The sequence below is a fragment of the Solanum pennellii genome, chromosome 1, assembly GCF_001406875.1.
Source record: "Solanum pennellii chromosome 1, SPENNV200".
NCBI lineage: Eukaryota > Viridiplantae > Streptophyta > Magnoliopsida > Solanales > Solanaceae > Solanum > Solanum pennellii.
Genome location: NC_028637.1, coordinates 23,940,004 through 23,959,629, shown reverse-complemented (window position 1 = coordinate 23,959,629; position 19,626 = coordinate 23,940,004). Strand labels below are relative to the sequence as shown.

The following is a 19,626-nucleotide window of genomic DNA, read 5'->3' as shown; positions in this document are numbered from 1 at the left end:
TGCATTATCTAAAAGAAAAAGAAATTTGGGGAGAGGATTTTTTCATAGAATCTACTGTATGACTGCTATAAGTTGTTGGATTATGTCTACCGAACTTCTTTTTGCCTTTGAGGAGTCATGGAGATGATGGAAACTGAGTTTAATAAGACATCGACTTTAGTAAGTGACAACTATCTATAATTTACCTCCTTTATATCCTTTTGCATTTCAGTGGTTTGTGGTTCCATAGTAGGTTGGTATTGAAAGATTTTCTCAAGTTCTACTAGGTTATAAGGTTGATAACTTCTTTATTATTTAAACTTAGATGGAAAATCTGAAACTTTGCACTCCTTTCAACATTCCAGCAGCAACTGTATCACAGGAATGAGTCTTTACTAATTCGTGTTTATGTTATCATCATAGAGGAACCAAAACTCAAACAACTTTTGTCAAAATATCGTTGAATGTGGTTAAAGATACCATCAATTCTCTTCCACATGTTTTCTTGTTGGAGGTATAATACAGTTCCAACTTTATTAACAAGATTTCTTCATATCCAACTGATGTTTTTTGCTTTTTTAGTCTTCCCTGATATACAGATTATTTATGCCCTTCAATACATAGCATTTTTGTTAGTCTTTTTTGTGCGTGCGCATTCTATAAAGATCAGTGTATTATAATTTTATGGGTCGACATGAGGTAACAATCGTCTGTATTATATTTTACTTGAAGTGACAATAGAAGATGTAACACCACGTAGCCAAAATAAAACAAAAATCTGTTTTTCAGAAAAATCTGCAGGTGCAACCAACGGTGGCATCGACGGTCCGTAGGATAGACGGCAGTCCGTCCTGCACAACCGTCGATAGGATCAGAGACTCCTAAAAACTTCAGCTCAGAAAATTTGGTTAAGTCTTGGACGACGAACGGACTTATGGTCTGTAGGACATATGACGGTCCGTCCTGCACAACCGTCGATGGGATCAGAGAATCCCAAAAACTTAAGCCCAGAAAAATTGGTTAAGTCTTGGACGACGGACGGACTTTCGGTCCATAGGACAGACGACGGTTTGTCCTGCACAACCGTCGAAGGGTTCAAAGACTCCCAAAAACTCAGCTAGAAAAAATTAGCTAAGTCTTGGACGACAGACAGACCGACGGTCCGTAGGTCAGACGACGGACCATCAGTCCTGGCCATCGTTTGGTCCAACACCAACTTACCCAGGGTCTTTTGTTCTTTTCTCACTTTGTTTAAACCTTAAGTTATGTCGTTTTGACCCTAAATAATCATATTTTAGTCAATTTACGCCTGGAAACATAATCAAAACATATCTAAGTCAAATCATTAAATCAAAACTTAGAAAATTAGAAGTAAGGAGGAGAAAAAGCTCAAAAACCCTAGTTCAAGAACGCAACAAGCTCCAGCAGTTCCACCTCCGAAACCTAAGTATTTTTGTGTATTTCATCAGCAAGTATGTGGGATTTCACTAGTGGGTTCCTTTCACCCATTGGGTCCCTAGTTTTCAATCAGATTCTTGATTCTCTTATCATGATTAAATCTAGGGTTTCTAGAACTTTGTTAGAACTTCATGAAATTTATTAAATATATGTTCCGAATCAGATTATTATGTTATTACTCAAATTATCGCATGAATTTTAGAATCCTATCTTTGTATTTTTTTAGTTCTTGAATTACACAAGCTATGTCAGATACTTCAGACACTTCATATATACATGCCTCAGTTATAAATGCATAATTACAAGATTAATTATTGCATTCTCTGTTTGCATGTTCAGTTTTGAGCTATCCAGTATTTACAGGAACTCAGACAAAATCAGTAAATTTACAGAATTCATTGGGAGTAGCATAGTACCGAGTTGGACTATGCTTTAACATACCCAATAGTCCTAGAAGTACTAGCCATGTAGGTTATAAGTCCCCTATGTGGACAATCAGCTTAGTGATCACGCCAACATGCCTTTATACCTCTGGCAGGGTATATTGGGTCCTCTCGATGGGGCGTATACATTTGACTCCATATTTAGCTCGTGTGGTTTTATTATCGGTTATTAGTTGCTGCCACAGTTCAGTCAGACTCTTTGCATTGACCATTTATCAGTATATTCAGTATTCAGTTTCAGGATGATATAAATTGGTCAATGCATTCAGTTAGCTCAGAATTCAGTTATCACGTTAGATTATTATACTTGTTTTTATGCTTGTTCAGTTATGTTTTATTTCAGCTTTACTCTATCCTTCATGCTCAGTACCTTTCAAGTACTGAAACATACGTGCGCTACATCTTCTCGTGATGTATGTTCAGGTTCTCAGTATCCAGATCATGCATAGATCAATTTTCCAATCTCTAGTTCACCAGATTTAGTGGTGAGTCCTCATTTTCCGAGGAAAATAGTCACGAGTTCATTTCAGTTTTCATTTAGTCATTTAGTTTCAGTTTTTGTTTGATTTAGCTGGGGCTTGTCCCGGTATTTCTAGTCTAGTTAAGAGGCTTATTTCTGACATTGTTAGATTCAGCTTAGTGTTGATTTAATATTTCCTTTGTATTAAACTCAACAGTTTTCATATATATCAGTTTTAGCATATGGTATTCCCCATCTTTTCAATTTAATTATAATTTAGATTCCGCATCAGTTTATTATCTTTAGTATGCTCATGATCCTGCCAGCAGGGTTAACTTGGGATCACTTGTGGTCCTAGGTTGCGTGTCCACGTCACAGGGGTAGCTTAGGGCGTGACAAAACTTGGTATCAGAGTACTAGGTTTAAGTATCTTATGATGTCTAAAAAGCCGCACTAAGTAGAGTCCTTTTCATGGGTGTGAAGTGCACCACATCTAATGAGAGGGAGGATATGAAGTGCTTTAGGAAAAATTTCACTTTCTTGGTATTCTTATCGTACGTGAGGTATGATCTTATTCGATTCTAATTTGACGTTCTACGTTTCAGATCATGCCTCCTCGTAGAGCTAATGCTAGGAATGCAAATGCCAAGAATCCAAACGCAGCTCCTCCAGTCCCAGATCCGTAAGTCACTAATGCTAAGTTCAGAAATGACATACAGATGTTGGCTCAGAGTATGACTAACCATAACAATGGGGTTCATAAATTTGTTAGGATGAATCCTCCTGAGTTCTTAGGATCGCAAGCTAATGAGGATCCTCAGAATTTCTTGGATGATATTAAGAAGATCTTTGAGGTAATGCAAGTACTGGGAATGACCAGGTTGAGTTAGCATCATATTAGTTGAAGGATGTTGCTCATATCTAGTACACTCATTAGAAGGATAATAGGGGTGCAAATGCGACTCTATCCCTTGGGATTGTGTTAGTGAGAATTTTCTTGACATGTTTTTCCCAATAGAGTTGAGGAAAGCAAAAGCCCAAGAATTCATAAACTTAAGGCAGGGTAACATGACAGTCCAAGAGTATGGAATCAAGTTTAACCAACTCTCCAGGTATGCTCCTCACTTGGTTGCTGACTCCAGGGCTCAGATGAATAAGTTTTTGTATGGAGTGTCAGATTTTGTGAAAATTGAGTGTAGAAATGCGATGTTACTTGGAGATATGAACATCTCTAGACTTATGACTCATGCTCAGCAGGTTGAGGGTGATAAGCTTAGCGAACAGGCTAAGGAAATAAGAAGGCTAGGACTAGAACTATGACTATTCTCAGCAGAAATCGGGTGGTGGAAATCACTCGCAGGGTCAGCAAATGTTTTCGGCTCCAGCCCTTTTATCAGCCAATGTTCCATCCTCCAAGAACAGGTATGACCAGAAGGGTATAGCACCAAGCTCTAAATCTCAGGGAAGTGTTTCAGGCACCAAGACTTACCCCACTTGTCCTAAGTGTGGTAAGAACCATTCGGGCGAGTGTCTTGTTGGAAAAGAGAGATGTTTTGGGTGCGGTTAGTATGGTCACGGGTTGAGGGATTGTCCTTCTAGACAAGGTCAAGGAGGTGGTAATGGTAGAGCTCAGCCTATAACTTCAACAGCATCAGCAAGTCGCCCAACTCAGCAGGATAATTCATCTGGTACAGGTGGTGGTCAGCGCCAGAACAGGTTGTATGCTCTTAAGGCTCGCCAGGATCAGGAAGGTTCTTTTGATGTTGTCACTTTTACGTTACGTGTCTTTGACCTTGATGTTTATGAATTTTTAGATCCAGGGGCTACTCTTTCTTTTGTAACTCCTTACGTAGCAGTCCAATTCAATGTCAGTCCAGAAACTCTCTCAGATGCTTTCTCAGTCTCTACTCCAGTCGGTGTCCCAGTTTTAGCTAAACGGGTATACAGAAATTGCCCTATCATAGTCTCTCAGAAAGTCACCTCAACAGATCTAGTAGAGTTAGAAATCGTAGACTTCGATGTAATTCTAGGCATGGATAGGTTACACTCATGCTATGCCTCAGTCGATTGTAAAACTAGGATTGTCCGTTTTCAGTTTCCAGATGAACCAGTCTTAGAATGGAAGGGTAGTAGCTTAGCGCCTATAGGTCAATTTATTTCTTACCTTAAGGCCAGAAAGATGATGTCTAAGGGTTATATCTATCATCTAGTTCGGGTTAAAGATTCTAGACTTGAAACCCCAACTCTTGAGTCAGTTCCAGTAGTCTGTGAATTTGCAGAAGTGTTTCCAGAAGATCTTCCCGGAGTCCCTCCCGAAAGGGAAATCGACTTTGGAATTGATCTCCTTCCACATACCCAGCCTATTTCTATTCCTCCTTACAGAATGGCTCCAGCAGATCTTATGGAATTGAAAGAGTAGTTGAAAGACCTTCTAGATAAGGGCTTCATCAGACTTAGTATTTCACCATGGGGTGCACTAGTGTTGTTCGTAAGGAAGAAAGATGGTTCTCTCAGAATATGCGTTGATTATAGACAGTTGAACAAGGTCACAATCAAGAATAAGTGTCCCATCCCCAGGATTGATGAATTGTTTGACAAACTTCTGGGTGCTAGCCATTTCTCAAAGATAGACCTTAGATCGGGTTGTCATCAGCTTAGAGTCAGAGATAGTGACATTCCAAAAACAGCCTTTAGAACTTGGTATGGTCATTATGAATTAGTAGTTATGTCATTTGGACTAACCAATGCTCTTCCAGCTTTCATGGATTTGATGAACACGGTGTTCAAACAGTACTTGAACTTGTTCGTTATTGTCTTTATTGATGATATCCTCATTTACTCTAGGAGTGAGGAAGAACATGCAAGTCATTTGAGAGTTGTTCTGTAGAATCTCAAGGATCGCCAATTATTCGCTAAGTTTAGTAAATGTGAGTTCTGGTTGCAATCAGTTGCTTTTCTTGATAACATTGTATCTAGCGGAGGGATCCGAGTGGATTCGCAAAAGATAGAAGCAGTGAAACAGTGGTCCAGACCTACCTCTGCTACAGATATCAGAAGTTTCTTAGTTCTAGCAGCTTATTACAGAAGGTTTGTGGAAGGATTTCATCCATAGCCTCACCATTGACTAGGTTGACTCAGAAGATGGTCAAGTTTCAATTGTCAGATGATTGTGAGAAAAGTTTTGCAGAGTTGAAAAAAATATTGACTACAGCTCCTGTATTGACTCTATCAGAGGGTTCAGATGGTTATGTGATCTATTATGATGTATCCAGAGTTGGTCTAGGTTGCGTGTTGATGCAGCGAGGTAAGGTTATAGCTTATGTCTCTAGACAACTTAAGGTTCATGATAAGAACTATACAACTCATGACCTCGAGCTTGCAGTAGTGGTGTTTGCACTCAAGATAAGGAGACACTACTTGTATTGTAATCACGTAGATGTGTTCACTGACCATAAGAGTCTTCAGTATGTGTTCACCCAGAAAGAGTTGAATCTTCGCCAGAGGAGATGACTTGAATTCCTTAAGGATTATGATATGAGTGTGCATTACCATCCTGGTAAGGCGAATGTAGTAGCTGGTGCTCTTAGTAGATTATCTATGAGTAGTGTAGCCCATGTTGAGGAAGAAAGGAAGGAGCTAGTGAAGGATGTTCACAGGCTTGCTCGCTTGGGAGTTTGCCTTATGAGCATATTAGACAGCGGTGTAACAGTTCAAAATGGGGCAGAATCGTCTTTGGTAGTGGAGGTTAAGGAAAAGCAAGACAGTGTCCCAATCTTGCTTGAACTAAAGGGTGTAGTACATAATCAGAGAGTGGAGGTTTTCTCCTAAGGGGGAGATGGTGTACTTTGCTACCAAGGTAGATTGTGTGTTGCTGATGTGGGCGAGTTGAGACAGCATATTCTTGCAGAAGCCCATAACTCTAGGTATTCTATTCATCCAGGTGCCACTAAGATGTACCGCGATATGCAGGTAGTCTACTGGTGGAATGGCATGAAGAGGGATATAACAGACTTTGTGAGTAAGTGCCCTAATTGCCAGCAAGTCAAGGTAGAACATCAGAAACCAGGAGGTATGACTCAAGAGATTGATATTCCTAGTTGGAAGTGGGATGTGATCAATATGGATTTCATCACAGGGTTACCTCGTATTCGCAGACAGCATGACTCAATTTGGGTGATAGTTGATAGGATGACTAAGTCTTCTCCCTTTTTAGCGATCAAGACTACAGATTCGGCGGAGGACTATGCCAAGCTTTACATCAATGAAATTGTGAGGTTGCATGGGGTTACATTGTCTATCATCTCATATAGAGGTCCTCAGTTTACCTCTCATTTCTGGAAGTCATTTCAGAAAGGTCTTGGTACTCAAGTTAACCTTAGTACAGCATTTCATCCACAGCCGGATGGGCAGGCAGAGCGTACCATTCGACCTAAAAGAATATGTTGAGAGCTTGTCTGATCGATTTCAAAGGTAGTTGGGATGATCACCATACTCTTATTGAGTTTTCCTACAATAATAGCTACCATTCTAGCATTCAGATGGCCCCTTATGAGGCTTTATATGGGTGTAGATGTAGATCTCCTATTGGTTGGTTTGAAGTAGGTGAAGCATCTTTGATAGAGACAGATTCAGTCCTTTATGCTATGGAGAAAGTGCAACTCATTAGAGATAGACTTAAGACAGCCCAAAGTCGTCAGAAATCTTATGCAGATGTAAGGAGAAGGGAACTAGAGTTCCAAGTTGATGATTAGGTTTTTCTGAAGGTCTCACCTATGAAAAGGGTGATGAGATTTGGAAAGAAAGGGAAGCTCAGTCCTAGATATGTAGGACCCTACAAGATCTTGAAAAGGGTTGACAAGGTGGAATATGAAGTAGAGTTGCCAGCAGAATTAGCAGTAGTGCATCCGGTCTTCCACATCTCACTATTGAAGAAGTGTGTGGGTGATCCAGCCTTTGTAGTGCTAATAGAGAGTGTGGCGGTGAAAGATAGCCTTTCTTATGAGGATGTTCCAATTAGATTCTTGACCGTCAGGTCAGAAGGTTGAGAAACAAAGAAGTCGCTTCAGACAAGGTTTTGTGGAGGAATCAATCCGTAGAGGGAGCTACTTGGGAAGCAGAAGTAGCCATGAAAGCCAAGTACCCTCACCTCTTTCCTTCTTATTCCACTCCAGCTTGAGGTAATTGTTCCTTTTCAGTTTTCCAGTCATTCATGCATAAATTTAGTCTTAGAATCATGTTCACTCAGTTTGTACTTGCATTGTAAGCGTATTTGCATGTACTCAGAACTCAATTCAAATAGAAACTCAGTTCTCAGTGTTTAGTAGTGGGGTTTGAAGCTCTCTCCCTCTATTTAAGCTAGTTTAGTCTTCATTCAAGGAATAATGTTCCTAAGGGGGAGATAATGTAACACCCCGTAGCCAAAATAGACCAAAACTCTGTTTTTTCAAAAAATTCTGTAGGTGTAACCAATGGTGGCATCGACGGTCCTTCCTGCACAACCGTCGATGGGATCAGAGACTCCTAAAAACTTCAGCCTAGAAAAATTGGTTAAGTCTTGGACGACGGACTTACAGTCCGTAGAACAGACGACGGTCCGTCCTGCACAACCATCGATGGGATCAGAGACTCCCAAAAACTTAAGCCCAGAAAAATTGGTTAAGTCTTGGACGAAGGACAGACTTACGGTCCGTAGGACAGATGACGGACCATCCTGCACAACTGTAGATACGATAAGAGACTCTCCAAAACTCAGGTGGAAAAAATTAGCTAAGTCTTGGATGACGGACGGACCGTCAAACCTGCCCGTCGTTTGGTCCGACAACAACTTACTCAGGGGTCTTTTGGTCCTTTCCCACTTCGTTTAAACCTTAAGTTACGTCGTTTTTGACCTTAAATAATTCGATTTTAGTCAGTTTAATCCTAGAAACATAATTAAAACATATCTAAGTCAAATCATTAAATCAAAACTTAGAAAATAAGAAGCAAGAGAGGAGAAAAAGTTCAAGAACCCTAGTTCAAGAACGCAACAAGCTCCATCAGTTCCAGCCCCGAAACCTATTGTGGATTTCATAACCAGGTATGTGGGATTTAACTAATGGGTTTCTTTCACCTATTGGGTCCTTAGTTATCAGTCAGATTCTTGATTCTCTTATCATGATTAAATCTAGGGTTTCTAGAACTTTGTTAGAACTTCATGAATCTATTAAATATATGTTCCAAATCATATTATCATGTTATTACTCAGATTATCACATGAATTTCAGAACCGTAGCTTTGTATTTCTTTAGTTCTTGAATTATACATGCTAGGTCAGATATTTCAGACACTTCAGATATACATGCCTCAATTATAAATGCATAATTACTAGATTAATTATTGCATTCTCAGTTTGCATGTTCAGTTTCGAGCTATCCAGTATTTACAGAAACTCAGACATAATCAGTAAATTTACAAAATCATTGGGAGTAGCATAGTACCGAATTGGACTAGGGTTTAGCGTACCCAATATTCTCAGAACTACTAGCCAAGTAGGTTGTAAGTCCCCTCTGTGGGCAATAAGATTAGTGATCACGCCAGCATGCCTTTATACCTCTGGCAGAGTATATTGGGTCCTCTCGATAGGGCGTAGACATCAGACTCCACATTTAGCTGATGTGGTTTTATTATCGGTTATTAGTAGCTCCTACAGTTCAGTCAGAGTCTATGCATTGACCATTTATCAGTATTTTCAGCATTCAGTCTCAGCATGTTATAAGTTGGACATTGATTCAGTTAGCTCAGAATTCAGTTATCACGTCATATGATTATACTTGTTTTTATGCTTGTTCAGTTATGTTTTATTTCAGCTTTACTCTATCCTGCATGCTCAGTACCTTTCAAGTACTGACACATACGTGCGCTACATCTTCTCATGATGTACGTTCAGGTTCTCAGCATCCAGATCATGCATAGATCAATTTTCCGATCTCTAGTTCAACAGATTCAGTGGTGAGTCCTCATTTTCCGAGGACAATAGTCATGAGTTCATTTTAGTTTTCATTTAGTCATTTAGTTTCAGTTTTTGCTAGATTTATCTGGGGCTTGTCCCAGTATTTCTAGTCCAATTTAGAGGCTTATTTTAGACAAAGTTAGATTTAGCTTAGTATTGAGTTAATATTTCCTTTGTATTAAACTCGTCAGTTTTCATATATCAATTTTAGCATATGGGTATTCCCCACTTTTCAAAGTTAATTATGATTTAGTTTCCGCATTAGTTTATTATCTTTAGTATGTTCATGATCATGCCAGCAGGGTTAGCTTGGGATCACTTGTGGTCCTAGGTTGCGTGTCCGCGTCTCAGGGGTAGTTCAGGGCTTGATAGAAGAAATCCGAGTTGTTTCTCTTCATGAAAATAAACTAGCTATTAATAATATAGGGCTTCTACATGTTAACCTGAAAGTATGATGACTCGTTGTGCCAGTAGTTTCATGTCTGTATAATAATAAAACATACATGAACGTTCTCTTGTTGTTGTTTTTTTGTAAATACATATGACTTTTGTTTCTATAAATTGCCAAGTTTTTGATTTAGAATCTGGAAAAGAACCATTGCTTAATTGAGATTTGAAAAACGAATTGAGTTTCAAGCGCAAGAGGTTTGAACTTTACCATCAATAAATGGTGAATTGATTAGTAGTGGTCTCTCATAATGGAAGTTTGGGTTCCTTTGTTTTGGATGAAGCAAGAAGTTCTGATTCTTTGAATATGTTCATAAACAACAGTATGGAGCTTGTGTGGTAATTTTTACCTTCTCAATTATAATTTTCTCTTCGAATTTGAGTGGCGAGTCGTGGATCAAATGTTTTAGATTAAGTCATGAAGTGTTTTTTGGTTGTTGGGATGGGAATATTGGTACTTTCTTTATCCTTTTGTTTTAGTTCTGATTGATTATAATACCAATTGATCTACAAACTTTGTTGGATTGTAATTCTAGTTTGTAGCTCAATATATGAGTTTTTAATTATCCTTGATATTCAAAGTAACAGATTGTGGCATTGAAGGTTAACAGTTCAAAACGTGAGTTATTTTTGATAGGATTGGAACATCTGTGCTTCTTACAGCCGTTTGGTTTAAGTTTTGTTCATGATAAAACACTTGTTCTTTAGGAGTTTATTTGGTACGAAACGAAAAATGAATTTCTTATTTATTTTCTTGTGTTCGTTACATAAAAAGAAATTATATATCTTGAAAGAATTTGTATATAATTTAGACAAATATATGAAGAGGAGTCTAGATATAACTGGTAAAGTTTCTACCATGTAATTAGGAGGTATAGCGGTCAAAAGTGGGCTGAGCCAACCCAACCCTAACGGGTTAGAGAGTTAAATCGGTTGGGGCGGGCTGAACTTCAACCAAAAAAATGAACAATATTACTCTCTTAGAAGGAGTATCTAAGAGAATCAAATGTTGACGTCTACGAACAGGACATCAATACATACAAATTTTCATATATGAATCGCGCACTTCAGCGAATACTTACAGATATACATTTATGAATCTCACACTTCGGTGAATGCTTACCAAAATACATAACATCACCGTAAGATTTAGTGAAAAAACATATTGATCATTCAACCATCCTCCAACAAAAAATAAGCTAGTTTAAAAGACTTGATTTTTTTAATGTTTTTAACATATTTATTGATAAAACATTTACAAATAAAACATACTATATATATATATATAGGCCACGGGCTGGTCTCTGAGGCTTGCGGGTCGGGCCTACGACACTAGAGAGTCAAGTGAGGCTGGGCTAAAAAGCCTCGTTTTTAAATGGGCCAAAAAAATTAGGCCCAATCCCATTTAATTCAAAGGTTGGGTTGGACCGACCTTGCAGGTCAAACCCATTTTGACAGCTCTACTAGGAGGTCACAAATTCGGGCCATGAAAATAGCCTTATATAGAAATGCGGGTAAGACTATATACAATAGATTCTTGTGGTCCAACACTTTCTTGGACCCTACATATTGCAAGAGTTTAGTGCATTAGGCTACCATTTTCAATATGAGAGGTGGGATAAGGATAGGTGTGGGATGGTAAGGATGGGGACTACATGGTGAGGTAAAGATGAAATATTATATGTATCTAGGTCTACTTTTGGCCACCAAAACTTATAAGTGGGAATTATTTTTTTGGAAATAAGATTGAACTATAAACACCCATAAGGCTTTGATATAATGATTAGAGCACATCACGTGACGTGTGATTTAGACACACATTATCGCGTCAAACTAGTCGCTATAGATAAATGCCAAGTATCTAAGTGGAGATGACTAAAGGTAAGAACTCATTATTCATTTGAGTTTCGAATCCTGCTTCATTGACACACTTGAGATTTCTAGATTATAAACAAGAAGAACATTGAAATCGCTACAACTTGGACTTAATATGTTGTAGTTTGAATGTCAACATGATGAAACATGTGATAACTTGTTGAGAAAAGCAAATGCCCAAGACCTAGGCCCAAAATTTTTAGTACTTGTTGAAATATAGAGCTGCATGAGATATTTACAAAACTGAAATCCTCCAAAATCACAAAGGAAAATATATCTTAAACAATCTAACGATTTCCCCATCAAATGAATTGAAAGAGGGTACATCAGTTTCAGTTTCTTGGAGAAAACCATCTAAAGAACATAACAAGAATGATGGCAGAGGCTCTGAGTGATTTCATAATGAGTAACCTCCATGCTCCAAGTTAGAATGCGCGATGAAGAAATTGAAGTCATGGTGACTATAAGAAAGCTGCTTCAGCCATGAATCTGCAGCATTTTGAAGATCACATAGCTTTTCATAGTCCTTCTGTGTATGAGTGTTTAGCCATACATCATTTTGCATCTTGTATGCAGCTAAACCAAATGGACTAAGCCGAATTTCACTTTCTCCATCGGGGTTCTCTTCTGCAACATCTGAAAACAAAAGGCACATCACTCAGTCAAGTAGGGCAGAGTGATACTGAAAAATTTTTACATTGTCATTGTCAGTGTGTACAACTTAAATCAAATATAGCGAGTCTAAAATACATACCTTGGAAAGTTGATGACAATGTATGGTAGGTAAGAAAGCTTGCAGAAACATTTTTAGTAATTCCTTTCATTGGAACATGGTAGATTGGATACCTAATAATATGATGTAAAACAAATAACTTAGATAAGTAAATTAAATATGAGAGAAAGTATCATCTTTAACTAGCGTGATCAAAGGAAACATTAAGAAGATCAATATATATGTACCAAGCAACAGCCATCCAACTTGCAGCAGATAATTCAGTGCTCTTTAGCGTCGCGAGTCCAGGATAGTGCTGAGTAAATTCAAGGATCTATAGGAACCCAAACATATATTAGCTTCATAAAAAGATGTGAAATGATACTATTGATCAAATCCAATTTAACACAAGTGTCATTTCACTACTCCATTTGATACTTGTTATCTTTCAACAAACAGATACTAGATACAGTTCTCAGCCAAAGTTATTGTTAAGGACCGAAATAATCTACTATCATCTGGAAGCTAACACAATAAACCTCAAAGAGATCATGAGTAAAAAGAGAAACGAGAAATACCGAATTTGACACAAACATTTAACGTGGTTCGGTCAACTGACTTACGTCCACAAGAGGAAATAAACAATTCACTATTTTTAAATATGAGAACAAATTATCGTCAGAATTAACCTCACATAATTCACTTGCAATAAAAAGAGTCCTACCAGGAGAGGACTAACAAAATATGGATACTTAAGGAAAAGGTACTTAAATATGGACCATATTAGTATAACAATAAGCCTATCATATTGAAACGATGGAAGCTGGATTTTGATTTTGATCAAGACATTGTCTAACCACAATGGGCGAAGTTACTTGGGTTGCTTATGGGGTATTGGGTCTACTGAAGCTTGAATCAAAGTGGCGAGTGCAGTAGCGAGACCTTTACACACAAATTGCTTTACAATCAACTCTTAGAAGATCTCATATACCAGAATTCCAGTAGAAGTGAATCTCTCATAATCCTTGCGCGAGGTTATTCAAATTGAGGCCTCTATTTAGCAAAGTCCCCTCTCCTACGAAAATCAAGGATTATAGATCTAACCATATTATACTATACATATTATAGTCAGTAGACTCGATGTGATCAATCTCTACGTATGGAACAAAGTTGTTATACTGAAACAATTGTTGAATGTAGCTATGAAGAAGAATTTTCTATGGATTCAATGAGTCTTTAGTGTTATGTGCCGCACGGAGCTTTAGTGAGACTCTAAATCTGTAACATTTGTTACTTTATAAAACATAGTGACTTAGAAACAGTTCAAATACCTAAGAGAAAACACTACAGTGCTCAACTTTTGGTGTTGTGCATACAAGTAGAGTCTATTCAACTTAATTGATACTTGCAATATAATGTATCCCATAATAAAATTTTATGAACCAATTTTTGGTACATCAAAAATAATATAACTTTACAATTAAGGAGTATATTAGATGTGACATTTCAAGAGTAATGTGTGTGTGTACCTTATCTGAAAAGGGAATTCTCCAAAAAGGAGAGCATGTCTCAGAATACTGGAAATAGAGATAGCCAAGGCGATCTTTTGAAGCATCCAACTCAAAACATGAATCTGCAGAAATGGAGTTGTTACTTATAGTTCTTGACAACTTCTCGCTGTTCTCACTTGCATCACTCCAAGACTCCGTCTCGAAATCAACCTCATGATCTCCAGAAGATGAGTTTCTATACACAACACATAACACCACCATCATTTTCTCAAAGGTACACTCTTACTAAAGAAATTAAACAGAGTTATTGTAATGGTGATACAAGAGGAAATAAACACAAGAAAATATGAAGCAGAAAAGAAACATAGTAAGGAGGAAAGAGGGAATTTAAAAGATATCAATATATATATATATATATATATATATTAAAGAGAGACATGGGAACAAAGTTTAGAAAGTCTTCCTAGCATCGCGTGTGGTTCCTCGAGCTTTGACCAATAACATAAATTACACTCATAAGTTCCTTATATATGCATTGTTAATTATATCTTAATTTCTATTAGTTTCTCAAGATAAATATACATATATATACGTGATTTTTTCCGAAGTTAAGGGGTGCACGTGCACCATCATCTATAGGAGTGGGTCCGGGTTTAAGTAAATGTGATTTTCTACTTGATATGGTCTTTATGAGTTAAAGGATGTGTCTAAACATCTTCTATTCAGGCTTGATGAATTCTTGAGTAGAAAATGTAATTGACATGCTCAGAAAAGACCTTTACCCAGCAGGCTAGCACTACTATCTTTTATAAAGCCAAATGGTAAAGTTTTTAAGAACATGTTTATTGTGTGGAAGTTGGAGAATATTTTTGATAAGAAACATATAGGATAATATATATTTGAAGAGACATAAGATTATGATTAGGTTCTCAAACCTAGCTATTTAACAAACTACATATGAAGGAAAGGTTAGTCATGTAGCTGATTAAGTAAGATCAGAACTCTTGTTTTATTATGTTAACCTTCCTTTTTTTTTAACAAATTGAAAGAGGCTAAAGTTGTTAATGTCTATAAACTCAAGAATCTTATAAACCTTTAGCTCGAGGAAATGCATCTCAGGTACATCAATTAGTAGGTATGAGAGGATTAATGTCGGATCGTCAAGGACAAATGATTGATTTACCTATTCAAAGCAATTTACACGAAGGACTCTCTTTAACAGAATACATCATTTCCTGCGACGGAGCCCGTAAAGGAGTTAATAAGTTTAAAAATCCTGTGAAGTAAGTTTTATCAACATGAACTGTAAGGAGTCGTTTAGTGTGAGGGATAAGAACAAAAGTCATGGGATAAAAAAAAAGTCATGGATAAATTTTTGTTGTCTTGTTTGGTTGTCATGTTTAGGATAACTTATTCTGCCATTTATAGTATATTGATGGATAAGTTATCCCATATACATGATGGGATACATTATCCCAGGATAACTAATCCCAGAATAGTTAATCCGGGATATCTTATTCCAACCAAAAGTGTTGAAACAACAAATTAAAGAGTTTTGTTATTAAATAGAAGATTGTCAACATAGAAGCTATCATCAAGTGAGAAGAGGCGCATCAAGAGCTTATGAAGATTGAAGATGCTACAAGAGTACATATGAGGACTTGTGAAGTTTTTCTGAGTTTGATATGATAAAAAATGAAGAATTTTTTGAAACACATGATCTCTAGGTTTGCATTCAACATCTTATGAAGCTATATTAAAGTTTTCAGGAGTAACAAATTGTGTACAAATGACATTCATTGTTGAAGAGTGAAGCTAGTAGTATCAACAACCAAATCATCACATATCTCCAAGAAAAAAGTGAATATACAAGCAACATTATTAGATGATATTCTATCTATCAAAAGTTCTTATTATATATTTTATCTTCTTAAAAAGAAAATATAATGTGATGTGAAAGAGGAGAGGAAGAAGCTCCCTTGGTTGCTCCTCCTTTTTAAAAAATTCAACCTCTTCAAGGCTACTTTCACTATGAACAATGATACTCCATCTATTTTCTGTTTTTCTTTCTTTTTTCCTTTTACCTACAATCCCACTAAGGCCCATCACAAATTACCAAATGAATCTACTTCCACTCCTCTTTATATGTTCTTCCACCTTAGAAAAAAATAAATGTTTTTGTTTGTTTAATTTTAGGTATTTTGTTATAAAAAAAAGCTTTGGGTACTTCCCAATTAATCTCCATACCTGACTATTTAATGATAGTGAATAATAATAAAAATCTAAGATAGAAAATGAAGGGAGGAGAAAGGGAAAATCAATTATATAGTTACATTTTTCTCTTTGCTATATTTTGGTGAGTGGACACAAAGAAGAAGATTGAAAGAGGGGTGAGGGGACGTATGAAAGTTGACTATTTATTTATTTATTTATTCAGAATTCGTTTTCCTTTCTTATTGTTATTTTTATCCTTATGATTTTAATGTGTGTTTAAAATGTAAAGTATTGTATTTATTCTCTTTTAAGGGTATGTACACACTTTATTCTACTTAGTAAAATAGACATTATATAAGTCAAGTTAATAGTCAAAGATGTCCTAACTGTTAATTTTGAATAGGTTTGGATGAAACTCCATATAGCATAATAGCATAGAGACAAAATTGACAAACTAAAATAAGTACAATGATCTCCCTAACTATTCTGCCTAATAAACAAGACAATTAAAGATTAAGAACAAAAAAATAATTTTGAAAATGTAGTAATGGAAGAAATTGAATATATTAGGCACAAAGCTAGTTTGACTTTTTATGAAAAGAAGCCTTTGTATTTACATTACTTGAATAAAAACAGGAAAAGAAAAGTAAATGTATTTCCATTGATGCCTTATTGGTAAAAACAGGTAATTTGATTGTGTAATTTTGATTATTTTTTAAAAAGAAAAAAATATATTTTTCATTCATACCTTATTAGTGAGGAAGCTGATTTGACTGTGTAAATTTGGATTGCTGATAAATAAGGAGCATAATATTGAATAACACTTTCATTATCATCTTTCAAATAAATGGGAGCACCAACACCATATGCACTCCACTCTTCGTAACAGTCCCATAAATCTCTAAGTATGAAGTACTTATCACCATTTGAATTCCACATGCTATTTTGATCATCCATGTTACTCTACAATATTAATTGACACAATCAAATAAAAGTAAAGAAGATAAGAGATACAACAAGAAATAAACAAAAAAATAAAAATAAAAATTCATTGAAACTACAACGAATTGAAAAAATAGTGATGTACAACAAAGTGGGGAAATTATTTATAACAATACTATATTATTATAAACCAATTGAAAGGAATGTAACACAATTTTAAAAAGCCTATATCTTTTTATATATAAAAAATGCCACATGTTCACACTGTCACATCCCACTTTTTTTTTCTCCTCAACAAATCACATAAAACAAAGAAATCATTTTTGGAATTCTTTAAAAAGCTTTAAGAGATTGTGACCATAATAAAAAAAAATTGACCACCATTATACAAATTTAGAAAATAACTAATGTTGATGTTTTTTTATATATAAAAAATGCCACAAGTTCACACTGTCAAATCCCAACTTTTTTTCTCCTTAACAAATCACATAAAACAATGAAAGCATTTTTGGAATTTTTTAAAAAGCTTTAAGAGATTGTGACCATAGTAAAAAAAATTGACCACCATTATACAAATTTAGAAAATAACAAATGTTGATGTTCTTTGGCAAGTACCAGGATGTTGACCAGAGATTGTACCATTGAAAAATTCTCCAGACACACGAGAGAGAAACTAATATTTTATTGCTAAATTAGCTTGCGACAAATTTAGATTCAATTTAAAATTAATAACAATTCTTTATACATATGTTTTTTATCAAAAAAATGAGCAGAATTGTGAAATCTTGATAAATCAAATGTCTTTACAGATAAAATTGTTTAAAAATCTCCAAAAAATTAAAATAAATATTGAGGATGGAGGACTCGCTTAAACTAAAACACAAATAATTTTTCACATCAAATTAATAAAAAAAAAAACTAAAAATGATAATCACCTTTGGTAGAAGAGGTTTTGAAGTGATAACCGGTGTGACTGATTGAAGAAAACTCTGAACATTTGATCTTTTAGTTGACAAGAAATCAAGTGAAAAAGGTGACATTTTTCTATCTTTGTTTGAACAAGAAAAAAATATGCTTCTTTTCTCTGTGTTTTCAACTCTAAATTAAAAAAAAGATAAATAAATCTTGCTATAAATACTTGTAAGTAGTGTTTGAAGATTTATGTAATCTTAGATATTTATATTTAAATAAATTTGGATAAGAATAAATTTAATCAAAGTTGACAATTGACAAAGAGTCTCAAAATCTTTTTTTTCCCTCACTGTACTTCACTAGCTTACATGTCTCTAACTATAATTTCTAGAGTTAAGTCAAAATCAAATTCATGAAAGAAATGATGGCAAAGAAAAGTCATTGAATGTGAAAATAAAAAAAAAAAAGAAAAGAAAAGAAAAAAAGAATTAGAATTGCTAAATAAAAATAAATAAAAAAATAAATAAAAGAAATAATAAGATGGACCATGAAATTGAACTTGAGAGGGGGTATATAATGGAAAATTAAAATGAAATGGAAAGGGAAAAAAAGGAAAATTAGTGAAAAGGTATTAAAATTCCACATATAACGGAGAAACATATATTAATGAAAACAATTAATAAACTCTTGTAACTCAATTTTTTTCTATTAATAATTAAATGCTAGTGTTAATTGATTACCATTTAAAGGGCCTAATTTAATTTTCATGTGTATAAGGAATAGATACTATATAAGCCAATTATCATCCTATTTTTATTTACAACAGCAAAGAAGAAAAAATAAAAAAGAAGGTCAAAGAGGCAAAAACGTAAATACATGAACCAATTTGAGACTATGAAAAAGAATGGTGACAAAAAGGGAAACAAACTAATAAAAAATTGTGGTAAAGTGATTAAATACATATTTATTTTTAATTAGAGATCCTTAAGTTTCAAAAGTGAAGTTTACATATAAAATCACCATTACTAGAATTATTTTACCTATAATTTTTTGATACAAATTTAAATTTTATCGAACTAACTATAACTATTGAGGAAGGATCTTAGATTATGTACGAAATTTCAGAGATACAACTTAATTAAATTAAGGTCCTATTATTCTCAAAATTATTATTTTTTTGCTTGTAATTTTGTATACCTTTTGGCTCACATGACACACTGCGTGACTCCACGTAGTTGAGGCTCGTGGGAGACATTTGGATGTCACGTAAGCTAAAAAGGTATACAAAATTATAAAAAAAAAAGGTTCAGAGATAATAGAAACTTAGTTTAATTAAAGTGTGTCTCTAAGATTTCGATCATAATCTATAGGGTTACTTGTGTCTATCCCTATATGAAACAAGCATATAACTATGCGGGAGCAATAATAAGAGAGAAGAGGGATCCATTGCATAGATAGGCATACAACGAAACAAAACATAGAGAAATGGCCGGAAAGTAACCAAGAAAGATAAAATTATAGAAGAACCAACCTGAACCTTGTGTCACCGGTATAAGAGCATCAAGTATACAAAGAAACTGTATACAAAAATTATATGTAACAAAAATACAAAATACATCGACAGTACAAAAGAGGAAAAATACTAACGCTTTTGTAACATCTCAAAAATTTCTAAGATAAAACTC

General features: G+C 35.3%; 1 protein-coding gene across 1 annotated transcript; it reads right to left on the bottom strand.

Moving 5' to 3' along the window:
- Nucleotides 1–11,835: 11,835 nt before the first annotated feature.
- LOC107031303 lies at nt 11,836–18,071 on the bottom strand. The gene is made up of 6 exons (XM_015232628.2): nt 17,965–18,071; nt 16,836–17,050; nt 13,892–14,108; nt 12,611–12,696; nt 12,405–12,496; nt 11,836–12,286 (listed from the first exon to the last, which is right to left on the bottom strand). The coding sequence occupies exons 1-6, from the start codon at nt 18,067–18,069 to the stop codon at nt 12,048–12,050; spliced, it is 954 nt and encodes a 317-aa protein (XP_015088114.1). The 5' UTR covers nt 18,070–18,071; the 3' UTR covers nt 11,836–12,047.
- Nucleotides 18,072–19,626: the final 1,555 nt, after the last annotated feature.